The 17,749-nt window shown below is 46.1% G+C and overlaps 1 protein-coding gene across 2 annotated transcripts in view; it reads right to left on the bottom strand.

Annotated features, from left to right (window-relative positions):
• Window positions 1–2,015: 2,015 nt before the first annotated feature.
• The window catches only part of LOC135558376 (activated CDC42 kinase 1-like), a 130,606-nt gene continuing 114,872 nt past the window's right edge, over window positions 2,016–17,749 (bottom strand). For both annotated transcript variants that reach the window (XM_064992135.1, XM_064992134.1), the window contains 4 exons: window positions 13,317–14,797; window positions 9,876–9,971; window positions 7,691–7,818; window positions 2,016–5,039 (listed from right to left, as the gene is read on the bottom strand). In XM_064992135.1, the coding sequence (XP_064848207.1) occupies window positions 5,033–5,039; window positions 7,691–7,818; window positions 9,876–9,971; window positions 13,317–14,797 (1,712 nt within the window). In that variant the 3' untranslated portion in view covers window positions 2,016–5,032. The remainder of the gene's footprint in view (window positions 5,040–7,690; window positions 7,819–9,875; window positions 9,972–13,316; window positions 14,798–17,749) is intronic.

Here is a 17,749-nt window from a genome sequence, read left to right as displayed (position 1 = left end):
GGCTGCTACATCAGGGTAGACTGCTACAACAGGGTAGGCTGCTACAACAGGGTAGGCTGCTACAACAGGGTAGGCTGCTACAACAGGGTAGGCTGCTACATCAGGGTAGGCTGCTACATCAGGGTAGACTGCTACAACAGGGTAGGCTGCTACAACAGGGTAGGCTGCTACAACAGGGTAGGCTGCTACAACAGGGTAGGCTGCTACATCAGGGTAGACTGCTACAACAGGGTAGGCTGCTACAACAGGGTAGGCTGCTACAACAGGGTAGGCTGCTACAACAGGGTAGGCTGCTACAACAGGGTAGGCTGCTACAACAGGGTAGGCTGCTACATCAGGGTAGACTGCTACATCAGGGTAGGCTGCTACAACAGGGTAGGCTGCTACATCAGGGTAGGCTGCTACATCAGGGTAGACTGCTACAACAGGGTAGGCTGCTACAACAGGGTAGGCTGCTACAACAGGGTAGGCTGCTACATCAGGGTACTCTTGTACATCAGGGTAGGCTGCTACATCAGGGTACTCTTCCATGCTTGATGCAGTCCAAGACAGGTACTACATAATCATATTTGATGATAAATAACCTAGCTATGGCAGCTATTAGTCTACTATTGCGTGAGTTGGCTTGGTTGGTTGCTGTCTCTCATCTCTCCCTCCCTGCTCCCCGTGTCACCTAGCAGTTAAAGGCATTGGGCCAGTAAACAACAGGTTTGCTGGTTTGAATCCCTGAGCTGTCAAGGTAAAGACAGTTAACCCCCCCCCCCCCCCAACAACACCCACTCCCCGGGTGCCGATGACATGTATGTTGGTAAAGCAGCCCCCCTGCACCTCTCTGATTCAGAGGGGTTGGGTGAAAATGTGGAAGACATGTTAGTTGAATGCGGTTGTGCAACTGACTAGGTTCTCTTTCCCCTCTCTCCATGTCGTTCACATTACGGCCCCTCCTCGACCTGCTAGAGTGGCACCTTTCTCCCTTTTGAAATAATAAATAACTTATGCATATCGGGTCCGGGTGGGAAAGCCCCAGCTAAATTTCGGAAAAGGGTCCAACTTTTTTTGTACCCGTGAAGACCTCTAGGACAAGTACATCAGGATGAACGAACAACAAACCAACACCGAGGTAATACAGCGATCAACTTAAAAACAACATGAACAGGAGAACATTGGTATGGGTAATATTGCCGTAATGTTGCGTCAGTCCTTCTAACTACAGCAGCTTGGTATCATGTAAGACATGGGGACTGGGTTGCCTTATCGTGACATCATCAGACTGTGCCACTAAGCATTTTTCTGTGCATCAAGGAGGTCACAGCAGTGGAAGCACTCTTTTTTTGTCATGGCTGGATGGCCTTGACTGTTGGAAGAAGTTACAGGTGTCTTATTATTGCATACAGGAAATGCTCAACTAAGGCAGTGTTCCAAACCATAAACGTGGATACTTTACCTCTGCCCTTTGAGGACTGGCCTGGGTGAATCTTAAGGGGCGGAAAGGTAGGACTGATAGTTCCACTGCATTAAACCTTGCAAGTTTTTTGGTTTCACCTATCCAGACCTTCCTTATCTGTGATGGTAAATGACTAAGAGGCAAGGAGACAACGTTTGAGCTTGGAACATGGCCAAAGTGTCTACGGGACGGTTCACAGACAGACACTGTGTTGTGTTCTAATCAAGACACGGTGTTCTAACCAAGACACGGTGTTCTAACCAAGACACGGTGTTCTAACCAAGACACGGTGTTCTAATCAAGACACCGATCACAACTACTTGGCAAAACATTCTCTCTTGAGTTTTAGACATAAAGACATAAAGACACAAACAAATAAACACAGTCACACAAGTCCAAATTGCTACAGTGCAAAGACTGGATAAAGATCAGCCTGCACGCCCACTACATGGTAGGAGTGGTCTGCTAGGTGTCTGATAGTTTTACCGTGTTGGTCTGTGCTTAAATTTCAACTCATTTGAAGTCAGATTAAGCCTTCTCATGTAAGATTAATTTTAAGATTGAAATCAACTATAAAAGGTTATTGGGTTTATTTTGGTCTGATGTAGCTCAGTTGGTAGAACATGGCATTTGCAGCAGCAGGATAGTGGGTTCGATTTCCTGGATCACCCATACATACTGTAAGTTGCTTTGGATAAAAGTGTCTACTTAAATGGCATATATTATGATTATATAGTGAACAAAAGTATAAAATACAACAATTTCAAAGATTTTGGTTAGTTTACAGTTCATATGAGGAAATCAGTCAATTGAAATAAATTCATTAGGCCCTAATCTATGGACTTCACATGACTGAGAATACAGATATGCATCTGTTGGTCACAGATACCTTAAAATAAAATATGGGCCTTACAATGAGCCTCGGGATCTCGTTACGGTATTTCTGTGCATTCAAATCACCATCAATAAAATGCAATTGTGTTCATTGTCTGTAACTCATGCCTTCCCATACCATAACCCCACCACCACCATGGGGCACTTTGTTCACAACGTTGACGTCAACAAACCGCTCGCCCACACCACGCCATTCACATGGTCTGCGGTTGGGAGGCCGGTTGGACGTACTGCCAAATTCTCCAAAACAATGTTGGAGGCGGCTTATGGTAGAGAAGTAAACTTTTTGTGCGTATGGAACATTTCTGTGATCTATTATTTCAGCTCACGTTACTAACACTTTACATGTTGCGTTTTATATTAATGTTCAGTGTCCAGTATATTAATGTTCAGTGTCCAGTATATTAATGCTCAGTTCACCAAAAAACGTCATTTGAATTATAACACACGGAAAAGCAGACAGCGTGCATCAGGATAAGACAGTATAGAAAATAAATCGAAAACTATCACATATCACTATACAGTTTGCTCTAGGTTATACACTTTATTGTCTGAGACTAACGTCCAGTTGATGTCACTGACAAACATAAGTGAACTCGATTCAGGTAAAGCATAACATACATGGCTTTAATAACTGACAAAATATATATATTTTTTTTATATCTCAAGAATTGAATGTTTTCAATATGTCCCCCTTTTCAAACAACCGGTTCAAAACCCAAAATATATTAAAAACAGAGCACTAAAAACTAAAAATACCAACTTCTAGCACATATTCGCTGCAAATATATAAACTGAACTATTCATGTATGTAACTGTTTGTGTGCATTAAAAAAATCTGTTAACTCCTCTCCTTAATATAAATCAAGTAGAAATCTCTAAAATAGAACATAAAAAAAGGAGTCGACTTAAAAGTAGACCAGCTGCATTTTTTTCTCCTTCCCCTCTCTTGTATTCGTTCTCCTTCCCCTCTCTTGTATTCGTTCTCCTTCCCCTCTCTTGTATTCGTTCTCCTTCCCCTCTCTTGTATTCGTTCTCCTTCCCCTCTCTTGTATTCGTTCTCCTTCCCCTCTCTTGTATTCGTTCTCATTCCCCTGTCTTGTATTCGTTCTCCTTCCCCTCTCTTGTATTCGTTCTCCTTCCCCTCTCTTGTATTCGTTCTCCTTCCCCTCTCTTGTATTCGTTCTCCTTCCCCTCTCTTGTATTCGTTCTCCTTCCCCTCTCTTGTATTCGTTCTCCTTCCCCTCTCTTGTATTCGTTCTCCTTCCCCTCTCTTGTATTCGTTCTCCTTCCCCTCTCTTGTATTCGTTCTCCTTCCCCTCTCTTGTATTCGTTCTCCTTCCCCTCTCTTGTATTCGTTCTCCTTCCCCTCTCTTGTATTTGTTCTCCTTCCCCTCTCTTGTATTCGTTCTCATTCCCCTCTCTTGTATTCGTTCTCCTTCCCCTCTCTTGTATTCGTTCTCCTTCCCCTCTCTTGTATTCGTTCTCTCTATGGGCTTTGTGAACTTTGTCCTCTGCTAAAACACAGTAGAGCCTGGGAGGGCGGGCGGCGCAGCAGAAAGATGCTGACCTCCCTAAAACAAGTCCCTGTCCAATCCGAGGAGCTTAGCAAAGCTCACATACAGTAGGGGAGTGCTCCCCTGAGTCATATGTCAGTAATAACACAAAAGAGGTCAGCCTAGTTGGTCAATGGTGTATTTTGGCAGTGATATAACTGAATCGGGGAGACCAGCAGTGAAAAAGAGGATGTTTTTCCTTCAGTGTTGGGTATAGGGTAGGAACCAGCAGACACCATGGTCCCTTTAAGAGTATGGTTCCACTACCAGTATTCTAAGTCGACTTCTACTCATATTCAGTGGTAGAACGGGATGCTAGACTCCTGGTCCTCAGTGTGGAGGCTAGCCTCCTGGTCCTCAGTGTGGAGGCTAGTCTCCTGGTCCTCAGTGTGGAGGCTAGCCTCCTGGTCCTCAGTGTGGAGGCTAGCCTCCTGGTCCTCAGTGTGGAGGCTAGCCTCTAGGTCCTCAGTGGAGGCTAGCCTCTGGGTCCTCAGTGGAGGCTAGCCTCTAGGTCCTCAGTGGAGGCTAGCCTCCTGGTCCTCAGTGTGGAGGCTAGCCTCCTGGTCCTCAGTGTGGAGGCTAGCCCCCTGGTCCTCAGTGTGGAGGCTAGCCTCCTGCTCCTCAGAGGCTAGCCTCCTGGTCCTCAGTGTGGAGACTAGCCTTCTGGGGCTCAGTGTGGAGGATAGCCCCCAGAGTAATTGTAGAGGCTAGTCCCCTGGGCCTCAGTGGAGGCTAACCCCCTGGTCCTCAGTGGAGGCTAACCCCATGGTTCTCAGTGTGGAGGCTAGCCCCCTGGTCCTCAGTGTGGAGGCTAGCCCCCTGGGCCTCAGTGTGGAGGCTAACCCCCTGGTCCTCAGTGGAGGCTGCTCAGGGGAGGACGGCTCGTAATAATGTCTGGAATGGTGACAATGGAATGGTATCAACCACATGGAAACCACCTATCCAGGTCTCAGTGTACAGTAGGCAAGACTGCAGCCATGGCCCATCACACAGTCAAATATACCCCAGGGCCATAGTCAAATCCACGTCTTCTTAAGGGGCGTGTCTGGCAAGTCATAAAAGAGGGATGGTAGCAGACTCCATCCCCTCAAAGACAGATGACAAATAAAAAAACTTCTGCTGTTGCTCCGAGCATCGGTCACCGCCTGCAATGGGATGAGAGATTTATTTTGATGTTCCATTATTTCAAAACAAATCCAAGTACATTCACAATTCCATCTATTTTACTTGGTGCTAGATGAATGTAATTTGATACAGTTTAAATTGTGGATAGACACGAGTATATTAGGTTATTGGGCTGGACCAAGCAGCAACACACAGAATTGATTCTTAATTAGTAGAATCAGTGACTTGTTCATTAGGCAACAAACAGAAGAAATCATACTGAAACAGGGACTACCTGGTTCCTTTTTATTTCCCTATTCAAAACGTTTAGTTACAGTGTGCCCTGATGAACATGACCCATGTGTTTGGCTGTTTGTCTGGAGCAAAATCCAGCATCGGCATCAGCACCAGTAGGTTTAATTTTGCCCTAAATTCTCCTGAGATATCCTTTTAAAGGGATAGCTTGGCATGTGGGCGCGACAGTGCTTTCAGAAAGTATTCACACCCCTTGACTTATTTCACATTGTGTTGTTTTACATCAGGAATTAAAAACAAAAATTTAAAAAAAACATACCCAAAATAATAGTTTGTGTGGAGGTGCTGATTAACAGCAAATAAACTATAAACTATCAAAAATAAAGTTGCACACTCCATGTATAAACTCACAGCAATTTAATGGGTATTTACCAACATTTCGGGATCACTGTGCCTTCCTCAGGGTGATGTCATGAATACGTGAACCAGGTTATGTAGACAAACAGTGCAATTAGTGTAACAAATGACAGTAGTGAGGGGTGTGTCACAATGATTAAGTGAATTAAAATTAATTAGTGAAAACTGTTAAAAAAACATTTCCACGCCATATATTTTCAAGCAGATTTAAGTGAAAACTTTAACTAGGCCACTCAGGAACATTCAATGTCGTCTTGGTAGATTTGTCCTTGTGTTTTAGGTTATTGTCCTGCTGAAAGGTGAATTTATCTCCCAGTGCCTGCTGGAAAGCATACTGAACCAGGTTTTCTTCTAGGATTTTGCTGTATAACTTTTCTTTTTATCCCACAAAAAAAACTCCCTAATCCTTGGGGTGGCAGGGTAGCCTAGTGGTTAGAGAGTTGGACTAATAAACGAAAGGTTGCAAGTTCATATCCCTGAGCTGACAAGGTACAAATATGTCATTCTGCCGTTGAACAGGCAGTAAACCCATTGTTCCTAGGCTGTCATTGAAAATAAGAATTTGTTCTTAACTGACTTGCCTAGTAAAATAAAGGTTAAAAAAATACCCATAACATGATGCAGCCACCACCATGCTTGAAGAGTGGTTTTCAGAGATGTGTTGGATTTGCCCCAAACATAACTCTTTGTATTCAGGACAAAAAGTTCATTTATTTGCCACATGATGATGTTTTGGAAAAATTAATTCCCTCTTTTTAAAACAATCTTTATTTAACTAGGCAAGTCAGTTAAGAAAAATTCTTATTTTACAATGACGGTCTACCCCGGCCAAACCCTCCCCTAACCTGGACGATGTTGTGCCAATTGTGCGCCGCCCTATGGGACTCCCGATCACGGTTGGTAGATACTGTGATACAGCCCGGGATCGAACCTGGGACTCTGTCATTTAGGTTAGTATTGTGGAATGACTACAATGTTGTTGATCCATCCTCAAGTTCTCTCATAACACAACCATTAAACTCTGTAACCGTTTTAAAATCACCATTGGCCTCCATTGGTGAAATCCCTGAGCAGTTTCCTTCCTCTCCGGCAACTGAGTTAAGAAGGATGCCTGTATCTTTGTAATGACTGGCCTTATTGATACACCATCTCAAGCCTAATTAATAACCTCACCATGCTCAAAGGGACATTCAGCATCTACTTTCATAGATTTTTTTTTTTACACATCTACCAATCAGTGCCCTTCTTTGCAAGGCATTTAAAAACCTCTCTGGTCTTTGTGGTTGAATCTGTGCTTGAAATGCACTACTTGATTACAGATATTTTTATGTGTGGGGTACAGAGATGGGGTAATCATTCAAAAACCATGTTAACCACTTTTATTGAACACAGAACTTACTATGTGTTCTATTTTTACTCCTGAACGTATTTGGGCATAACAAAGTTGGTGAATACTTCTTCGGATCTTTTGGATTAATGATTTTTCTAATTTAAAAAACATTCTATAAACAAAATTCCACTTTTAAATGACGGGGTATTATGTGTAGATCATTGACATAAAATCTAAATCCAGGCTGTAACAAAATGTGGAAAAAGTAAAAGGGTGTGAATACTTCCTGAAGGTATCTATTTTTTTATTTAAGTCATGGACCCATTTTTATGTCTTTGCATCCAGTATGAAGGAAGTTACAGGTAGTTTGGCAAAACAAATGCTATCTAGTATTAGCCCAAATGCTGGAAGTCTTTGGGATCAGCTATTTGTTTTTATTTAACCTGTATTTAAGTAGGCAAGTCAATTAAGAACAAATTCTTATTTTCAATGACGGCCTAGGAACAGTGGGTTAACTGCCTTGTTCAGGGGCAGATCGACAGATTTGTACCTTGATCTTGCAACCTTGCGGTGACTAGTCCAACACCCTAACCACTAGGCTATGCTGCTGCCCCAGCTAGCACATATATAAAGGGCTTTGTTGCCAAAATCTCAAACTATCCCTTTAAGTTCTCCAGAATTCTATGTTACCTTTGCGTGACAGAGCTGTAGGAGTCCAGGAGCTGAGTGCTGGCCACTTCCAGGTTCCAGTTGTACATCTCCAGCATCTTGAGACATTCCAGCCTGGTCTTCAGGCCAAGACAGAACAGCTGCTCAACCTAGACAACAACAGGATCAGTTACAACTCACCCTTACTACTCATCATCTCTGAAAACATTGTATTATTCATGTATCCGTCATCAGATATTTCAAAATCAGCAAATGTTTTGATGGGTTGACTTCTGTAAAAAGGACTTATCTCTGTTTGTCTTATCTCTGTTTGTCTTATCCCTGTTTGTCTTATCTCTGTTTGTCTTATCCCTGTTTTGTCTTATCCCTGTTTGTCTTATCCCTGTTTTGTCTTATCCCTGTTTTGTCTTATCCCTGTTTGTCTTATCCCTGTTTGTCTTATCCCTGTTTGTCTTATCCCTGTTTGTCTTATCCCTGTTTGTCTTATCTCTGTTTGTCTTATCTCTGTTTGTCTTATCTCTGTTTGTCTTATCCCTGTTTTGTCTTATCCCTGTTTTGTCTTATCTCTGTTTTGTCTTATCTCTGTTTTGTCTTATCTCTGTTTTGTCTTATCTCTGTTTTGTCTTATCTCTGTTTGTCTTATCCCTGTTTGTCTTATCCCTGTTTGTCTTATCCCTGTTTGTCTTATCTCTGTTTGTCTTATCCCTGTTTGTCTTATCCCTGTTTGTAAGCTAGAAAGGTTTTATTTCCACAACTTCCGAAGGAAAAATAAAGAAAGTCGCACACCATATGCTGCCAATGATTATAGATCACTGGGAGTTTATACAGTTGAAGTCGGAAGCTAACATACACGTAGGAGTCATTAAAACTAGTATTTCAACCACTCCAACCACTCCACAAATTTATTTTTGTGATTAGGACATCTACTTTGTGCATGACACAAGTAATTTTTCCAACAATTGTTTACAGACAGATTATTTCACTGTATCACAATTCCAGTGGGTCAGAAGTTTACATACACTAAGTTGACTGTGCCTTTAAACAGCTTGGAAATGTTCAGAAAATTATGTCATGGCTTTAGAAGCTTCTGATAGGCTAATTGACATCATTTGAGTTAATTGGAGGTGTACATGTGTATGTATTTCAAGGCCTACCTTCAAACTCAGTGCCTCTTTGCTTGACATCATGGAAAAATCTAAAGAAATCAGCCAAGACCTCAGAAAAAAAATCGTAGACCTCCACAAATCTGGTTCATCCTTGGGAGCAATTTCCAAAACACCTTAAAGGTAACACATTTATCTGTACAAACAATAGTACGGAAGTATAAACACCATGGGACCACGCAGCCATCATACCGCTCAGGAAGGAGACGCATTCTTTCTCCTAGAGATGAACGTACTTTGGTGTGACAAATGCAAATCAATCCCAGAACAACAGCAAACAACCTTGTGAAGATGCTGGAGGGAACAGGTACAAAAGTATCAATATCCACAGTAAAACGAGTCCTATATATCGACATAACCTTAAAGGCCGCTCAGCAAGGAAGAAGCCACTGCTCCAAAACTGCCATAAAAAAGCCAGACTACAGTTTGCAAATGCACATGGGGACAAATATCATACTTTTTGGAGAAATGTCCTCTAGTCTGATGAAACAAAAATAGAACTGTTTGGCCATAATGACCATCGTTATTTTTGGTGGAAAAAGGGGGATGCTTGCAAGCTGAAGAACACCATCCCAACCGTGAACCGGGAAGCTTGTGGAAGGCTACCCAAAACATTTGACCTAAGTTAAACAATTTAAAGGCAATGCTACCAAATACTAATTGAGTGTATGTAAACTTCTGACCCACTGGGAATATGAAGAAATAAATAAAAGCTGAAATAAATTACTCTCTTTAAGATTATTCTGAAATTTCACATTCTTAAAATAAACTGGTGATCCTAACTTACCTAAAACAGGCAATTTTTACTTGGATTAAATGTCAGGAATTGTGAAAAACTGAGTTTAAATGTATTTGGCTAAGGTGTATGTAATCTTTGACTTTAACTCTACATCACGGGGAGTTTATATAGTGCTGTGATTAGAAATGTTGTAATTGTAGGTTCCAGCAACTATGGTGGATGAGTAACCAGGCCAACGTAGTACAGCTCTGATTGGATCCATAGTGTGACAAGGTAATAGTGCACTACCACCAAGGGCCCCTACCTTGAGGTAGTGCACAGCTTTCTGCACGTTCCAGTTGTGGTCCTGGAGGGCTGTCTGACACTCCTCTACAGTCACGCCATGTACCGCCTCCTGCACCTGTGGATGACACACAAACAACCAATCATATCAATGCTTCTGCTACACTAACCAATCAGCTCTGCAGTCCTCTACAAAATCAACCAATCAGGTCAATACTGCTGCTACACTGACCAATCAGCACGGCAGTCCTCTACTGTCAATCAAAACCACATACACAACACTTTAAAAAATAATAATGATTCAACAATACTCAGACACTAACACTTTAGTGGCATGCTCATTATGTTGGTTCTACAAGTCTAACACATTGTGGAAAAGAATAGGTGTTGAGTGTCTATCAGTCTTTTTGAGTGAGTGAATGGCTTCAAATTGTATTCTCTGCACTCGTACACTCTACCTCATGGGATGTGAAAGGAATGGACTGGTCTGAGCAATATGGTGGAAACTCCCAGCAGCTGTCCTTGCACCAATCCAATGCTTTTAAATGCATAGAGGAGTGAATGAGTGCACACTTTTCAAAAAGGGTACAGAATTTAAATGCAGCGAGTGTGTGAGTGCTTTAATGAGTGAGTGAGTGCTTTAATGAGCGAGCGTGTGAGTGCTTTAATGAGTGAGTGAGTGCTTTAATGAGCGAGCGTGTGAGTGCTTTAATGAGTGAGTGCTTTAATGAGTGAGTGAGTGTGTGAGTGAGTGCTTAATGAGCGATTGTGTGAGTGCTTTAATGAATGAGTGCTTTAATGAGTGAGTGAGTGCTTAATGAGCAAGTGTGTGAGTGGTTTAATGAGTGAGTGAGTGAGTGAGTGAGTGAGTGAGTGAGTGAGTGAGTGAGTGAGTGAGTGAGTGAGTGACTGACTGTCTGTCTGACTGCCTGCTTTAATGCAGACTCCTTATTGAACCTTTTCCAAGACCCTTTTCTCAGTCCATCCATCTTCCCGTGCTCTCGGTGCACAAATTACATTAGGTTGTTATACATCAAATAGAATTTGGTTACAGTTTGAAACATTGAATTTCGATTTAGTTAGGAAGTAATCAATCCACCAATAAGGAGAAGATGTCTATAAGCAAGCAGACAAACAGTGCCTCAGCAGGAGTTGATGTTATGGAAAGACTGGTCAGGAATTGCCCTCTGTTGCCCCCTCCTGTTCAATGATGGCATGTGAAAAACCAAAACACTGTCTCCAAAGCAAAACAAAACCCTATTCCAAGGATCATCAACGACATTCAGCTGCGGGGCAAATATGTCTTGAGCGCCTGGTCGGCGGACTGGAACATAATTACAATTCATTTGTAGAGCACAAATTTACCACAAGAAGCCCAAAAATAATATTTGACTAAAACATAATAATTTCAAACCTTGCTTACATTTTGTATACGATCATATCTACTATGCGTGGGAATACTTGGGATTTCCTGGTGTTTTCAGTCTGTTATGTCCAACAATGAAAATTATGAAAATAAATTCAAATTATAATCATCATTTTGCTCAGAAAACTTGGCAATACAAATAAAACCACTGGCCACCAGTTGGGGAATCCTATCCCATTCCCTATTAAGGGCACTACTTTTAACTACAGCCTCTGGTTAAAAGTAGTGCACTATATAGGGAATAGTGGACGGGTCCCCCAACAAGTCAGCTTCCAGTTAAATCTAGGTGTTGATTGCATCTGATCCCACAGACCAATATTTAGAAATGTTAATGACATGGGTTGGGACAACACTTTACTGTATTATAGAACACCAATGACATGGGTTGGGACAACACTTTACTATATGATACAACGCCAATGACATGGGTTGGGACAACACTTTACTATATGATACAACGCCAATGACAATTAGTTGGGACAACACTTTACTATATGATACAACGCCAATGACATGGGTTGGGACAACACTTTACTATATGATACAACGCCAATGACATAGGTTGGGACAACACTTTACTATATTATACAACGCCAATGACAATTAGTTGGGACAACACTTTACTATATGATACAACGCTAATTTCATTCCACAGTGCAATGTAATCTTATAAAATAGATCTTTGATGGATACTTGATTGGTTGAGAGAGTGTTGATTTCGATGGATTGGTTAGATAGTTTTACGCAGGGTTGTCTGTGGACCGAATCCCAGTACTTTAATCCTCTAGGGACTTGGGAAGTTTGATTTGGCAGCAAAATGATAAAGGAACACGGTAAAGAAAAACTGGTGGGTGTATCCTCTTACTCTGCCAAAGATGATTTATTGGAACTCGATTTCTAGTTTCTTTTAATACTTTTTGTATCATTTTTCTTGTTTTCTGAATCAGTAGTTGTGCTCTTTGTCTCCATATCCAACATACTGTAATGCCATACTGTAGCATCATTACCCATACTTCATTACTCATACCTCATAACTCATTACTCATACCTCATAACTCATTACTCATACCTCATCACTCATTACTCATACCTCATAACTCATTACTCATACCTCATAACTCATTACTCATACCTCATCATTCATAACTCATACCTCATCACTCATTACTCATACCTCATCACTCATAACTCATTTCTGTTTTGGTAGGCCTGTGTGTTTCTGTTTTGGTAGGCCTGTGTGTTTCTGTTTTGGTAGGCCTGTGTGTTTCTGTTTTGGTAGGCCTGTGTGTTTCTGTTTTGGTAGGCCTGTGTGTTTCTGTGTAGTTTTTCTGTTTTGGTAGACCTATGTGTTTCTGTTTTGGTAGGCCTATGTGTTTCTGTTTTGGTAGGCCTGTGTTTTTCTGTTTTGGTAGGCATGTGTGTTTCAGTTTTGGTAGGCCTGTGTGTTTCTGTTTTGGTAGGCCTGTGTGTTTCTGTTTTGGTAGGCCTATGTGTTTCTGTTTTGGTAGGCCTATGTGTTTCTGTTTTGGTAGACCTGTGTGTTTCTGTTTTGGTAGGCCTGTGTGTTTCTGTTTTGGTAGGCCTATGTGTTTCTGTGTTGGTACCTGTGTGTTTCTGTTTTGGTAGGCCTATGTGTTTCTGTTTTAGTAGGCCTATGTGTTTCTGTTTTGGTAGAACTATGTGTTTCTGTTTTAGTAGGCCTATGTGTTTCTGTTTTAGTAGGCCTATGTGTTTCTGTTTTGGTAGAACTATGTGTTTCTGTTTTAGTAGGCCTGTGCGTTTCTGTTTTGGTAGGACTATGTGTTTCTGTTTTGGTAGGCCCGTGTGTTTCTGTTTCGGTAGGCCTGTGTGTTTCTGTTTTGGTAGGACTATGTGTTTCTGTTTTGGTAGGACTATGTGTTTCTGTTTTGGTAGGACTATGTGTTTCTGTTTTAGTAGGCCTATGTGTTTTTATCTAATATACTAAGTCCTTTCCAGTTATCACCTGATTACGGATTATAAAAAGCAAATCTGACTGGCGCTTTCGGTACTACACACCATCTTGACCTGGTCTGTTGTGATTCCACCCGCTGCCCTGCTGGCTGACCCCTCAGAGCTGACCCTAGGCAGGCTGAGGGAGGCCTTCATGCCCGGCCGGCAGCCCAGACTGCTGTTGTTGGAGAAGTTGGCCTTGATATCTCCTCCTTTGCTCTGCTGCTGCTGGTTCACCACCATGGGCCTGACCGTGGCCGTGTTGGCCTGCTGCCTCTCCTCACAGATCCCACCGCCGCCACCGGTCGGCGCGTTTCCTGCTTCCCTGAAGAAGCGGTCGTAGCGGTCCAGGTAAGGCGGCCTCTCGGGCAGGAGGTAGTAATGCGTGTTGCTGACTTTGCGGCCGTCGCGGACAATGGGCAGGATGCATGGCCCCTTGGCCAGGTCCTTACCCTGGGCTTGTGCTTGGATGTCCTTGAGCGCGGCGTATTTTGGGTCCGAGGCAAAGCTGTGCGTAGTGGGCATGATCATCCCCGGGGACGTGGAGAGGTAGGATCCGTATGTGGCCGGAGGAGGGGCGCTGGGGCAAACCATTGTCCTCTGCTGGGGGGAGCCCACCTGGAGCCCCATGGGACTGGGGGTGCGTGAGCCTGGCTGGGACAGGGGGTTCCGTGGGGGGATCTGAGGGGGCCGGTCCTGGACTTCCTCTGAAGCTGGAGTCGGGGACAGGGAGAGGTCACCGGACCAGCGGGTGTAGTCCCCTCGTTTGACGGGGCGAGGCGGGATGGGAATGCGGGGAGGGATCTGGGGCTTGTCCTCGGAGAAGGACAGGACGATATGGCGGTGCACGTCTATGGACTGGAGGCCTGAGCTCGGTGACGGAGAGGGGGACTGTGGAACTCCTCCTGTGGGCACATTGAGCCTCCTCATGCACTCCTGCTGGAGCTCCTGAAAGATCTCCGCTGACTGGGAGAAGGATGTGTAGGCCTGGTCCTGCTGGGAGGGTAAGAAGAGGTTGTCCCCCAGGGGTTTCCCCTCCTCCCCAGCCGGGATGGCCTCCGTGGGGCTGTGGCTCTCACCCATCCCCCCCTGCTGTCGCTGCTCCAAGCTGTTGATGGAGCTCACCTCCATGTCCTCCTCGTCCTGCGCCACGTCATCGTACGCAGGAGGTGGAGGTAAGGGGCGGGCGTCCCAGTCCACCACTGGCGTGGGGTGTAAAGGGCAAGGCAACGAGCACCATGGGCTCTGAGGAGGAGTCCTGTCCAGAATAGACTCCGCCTCCAAGGCCAGCTTGACCAATGAGGGCAACTGTAGCTCTGCCACTGGGGAGGGAGAGGGTGTGGCCGGGGGAAACTCCTGCTCAAAGTCGATGAGCGACACCTTGCTGGGGGTGTGGCCTGAACCCGTAGTCCGTTCCCCCTGTTTGGAGGCGGAGACCCAGGCGGCGGGTTTGAGCTTGAGGATGGAACTTGCTTTCCGTAGCGACAGCCTCTTGAGGCCTGAGGCGGTCAGCTCCTCGTCCTCAGTCACTGAGTCGTAGCATGGCTCTGGACAAATAAACAGACAAACAAACACAACTTAATGACTTTGGCAACAATAGCCTAACCCAACTCTGTAACCTCTCATTACTCATGTGGCAGTGTAGTCCATCCCCAAGGTCCCAGCTGTCTACATTGAGTGCTCAACCTTGAGTGCTGCCTTTGATGTAAGGTTTATTTATGCGCATAATGTCCCTGAAATGAGTAGGTAACATTCCTCAGTGTGTCCATCTGTAATGTGTGGATATTCATACACTGTGTTTGAATGGAAACAAACACAATCCTAAAGAGAACATTAGCTCTTTAAAGATGTTTAGGATGAAATCATAAACATTAAAAAGCACCGTAATGATAAACATTAAACTCATAAAAACATTAAAAAGTACAGTAATCATAAACATTAAAAACAACCGTAATCATAAACATTAAAAACAACTGTAATCATAACCATTAAAAACTACAGTAACAACTTGTCTTTTAACCCATTCAATGCACAGCAACCCAGACTGCCCCGTTTGTGGGAGAGAGGGAGAGTAACGACAAGGAGAAAGAAGAGAAATGGAGACACTGAGAAGAGAAAGAGAGATAAGAGGAGAGGACTGGAGCTAGGAAAGAGCAGAGAAGAAGGCGGGAGCTGGGGGGAGAGACAACACTGGCTGGGGAGAGAGACAACACTGGCAGGGGGAGAGACAACACTGGCAGGGGGAGAGGACACTGGCTGATGGGAGAGATACCACTGGCTGGGGGGAGAGACCAAACTGGCTGGCTGGAGTGAGAGACCAATATTACTGCTGGCTGTGGGGAGAGACACCAGACTGGCTGGGGGGAGAGACCAAACTGGCTGGCTGGAGTGAGAGACCAATATTACTGGGGGGAGAGACCCGACTGGCTGGCTGAGGAGAGAGACCAGACTGGCTGGCCGGGAAGAGAGACCTGACTGGCTGGCTGGGGAGAGAGACCAGACTGGCTGGCTGGGGAGAGACACCAGACTGACTGACTGGCTGTGGGGAGAGACACCAGACTGCTTGGCTGGGCAGAGACACCAGACTGGCTGGCTGTGGAGAGAGACCAGACTGGCTGGCTGTGGGGAGAGACCAGACTGGCTGGCTGGGGAGAGAGTCCAGACTGGCTGGCTGTGGGGAGAGAGACCAGACTGGCCAGCTGGGGAGAGAGACCAGACTGGCTGGCTGGGGAGTGAGACCAGACTGGCTGGCTGTGGGGAGAGACCAGACTGGCTGGCTGGGGAGAGAGACCAGACTGGCTGGCTGTGGGGAGAGACCAGACTGACTGGCTGGGGAGAGAGACCAGACTGGCTGGCTGTGGGGAGAGACCAGACCGGCTGACTGGGGAGAGAGACCAGACTGGCTGGCTGTGGGGAGAGAGACCAGACTGACTAGCTGGGGAGAGAGACCAGACTGGCTGGCTGTGGAGAGAGACCAGACTGGCTGGCTGGGGAGAGAGACCAGACTGGCTGGCTGTGGAGAGAGACCAGACTGGCTGGCTGGGGAGAGACACCAGACTGGCTGGCTGGGGAGAGACACCAGACTGACTGACTGGCTGGCTGGGGAGAGACACCAGACTGCTTGGCTGGGGAGAGACACCAGACTGGCTGGCTGGGGAGAGAGACCAGACTGGCTGGCTGGGAAGAGAGACCTGACTGGCTGGCTGGGGAGAGAGACCTGACTGGCTGGCTGGGGAGAGACACCAGACTGGCTGGCTGGGAAGAGAGACCTGACTGGCTGGCTGGGGAGAGAGACCAGACTGGCTGGCTGGGGAGAGACACCAGACTGGCTGGCTGGGATGAGACACCAGACTGGCTGGCTGGGGAGAGAGACCAGACTGGCTGGCTGGGGAGAGACACCAGACTGACTGACTGGCTGTGGGGAGAGACACCAGACTGCTTGGCTGGGGAGAGACACCAGACTGACTGGCTGGCTGGGGAGAGACACCAGACTGGCTGGCTGGGAAGAGAGACCTGACTGGCTGGCTGGGGAGAGAGACCAGACTGGCTGGCTGGGGAGAGACACCAGACTGACTGACTGGCTGTGGGGAGAGACACCAGACTGCTTGGCTGGGGAGAGAGACCAGACTGGCTGGCTGGGGAGAGAGACCAGACTGGCTGGCTGTGGGGAGAGACCAGACTGGCTGGCTGGGGAGAGAGTCCAGACTGGCTGGCTGTGGGGAGAGAGACCAGACTGGCTGGCTGTGGGGAGAGAGACCAGACTGGCTGGCTGTGGAGAGAGACCAGACTGGCTGGCTGGGGAGAGAGACCAGACTGGCTGGCTGTGGAGAGAGACCAGACTGGTTGGCTGGGGAGAGAGACCAGACTGACTGGCTGGGGAGAGAGACCAGACTGGCTGGCTGGGGAGAGAGACCAGACTGGCTGGCTGGGTAGAGACACCGGACTGGCTGGCTGGGGAGAGAGACCAGACTGGCTGGCTGTGGAGAGAGACCAGACTGGCTGGCTGGGGAGAGAGACCAGACTGGCTGGCTGTGGAGAGAGACCAGACTGGTTGACTGGGGAGAGAGACCAGACTGGCTGGCTGGGAAGAGAGACCAGACTGGTTGGCTGGGGAGAGAGACCAGACTGGCTGGCTGGGGAGAGAGTCCAGACTGGATTGTTGTGGGGAGAGACCAGACTGGCTGGCTGGGTAGAGACACCGGACTGGCTGGCTGGGGAGAGAGAGAAGACTGGCTGGCTGGGAAGAGAGACCAGACTGGCTGGCTGGGGAGAGACACCAGACTGGCTGGCTGGGGAGAGACACCAGACTGGCTGGCTGTGGGGAGAGACACCAGACTGGCTGGCTGGGGAGAGACACCAGACTAGCTGGCTGGGAAGAGAGACCAGACTGGCTGGCTGGGGAGAGACACCAGACTGACTGACTGGCTGTGGGGAGAGACACCAGACTGGCTGGCTGGGGAGAGACACCAGACTGGCTGGCTGGGGAGAGAGACCAGACT

Source organism: Oncorhynchus masou, chromosome 17, assembly GCF_036934945.1.
Source record: "Oncorhynchus masou masou isolate Uvic2021 chromosome 17, UVic_Omas_1.1, whole genome shotgun sequence".
In the NCBI taxonomy this organism is placed as follows: domain Eukaryota; kingdom Metazoa; phylum Chordata; class Actinopteri; order Salmoniformes; family Salmonidae; genus Oncorhynchus; species Oncorhynchus masou.
The sequence above is the reverse complement of the archived record's forward strand: the minus strand, read 5'-3'. Positions and strand labels throughout refer to the sequence as shown.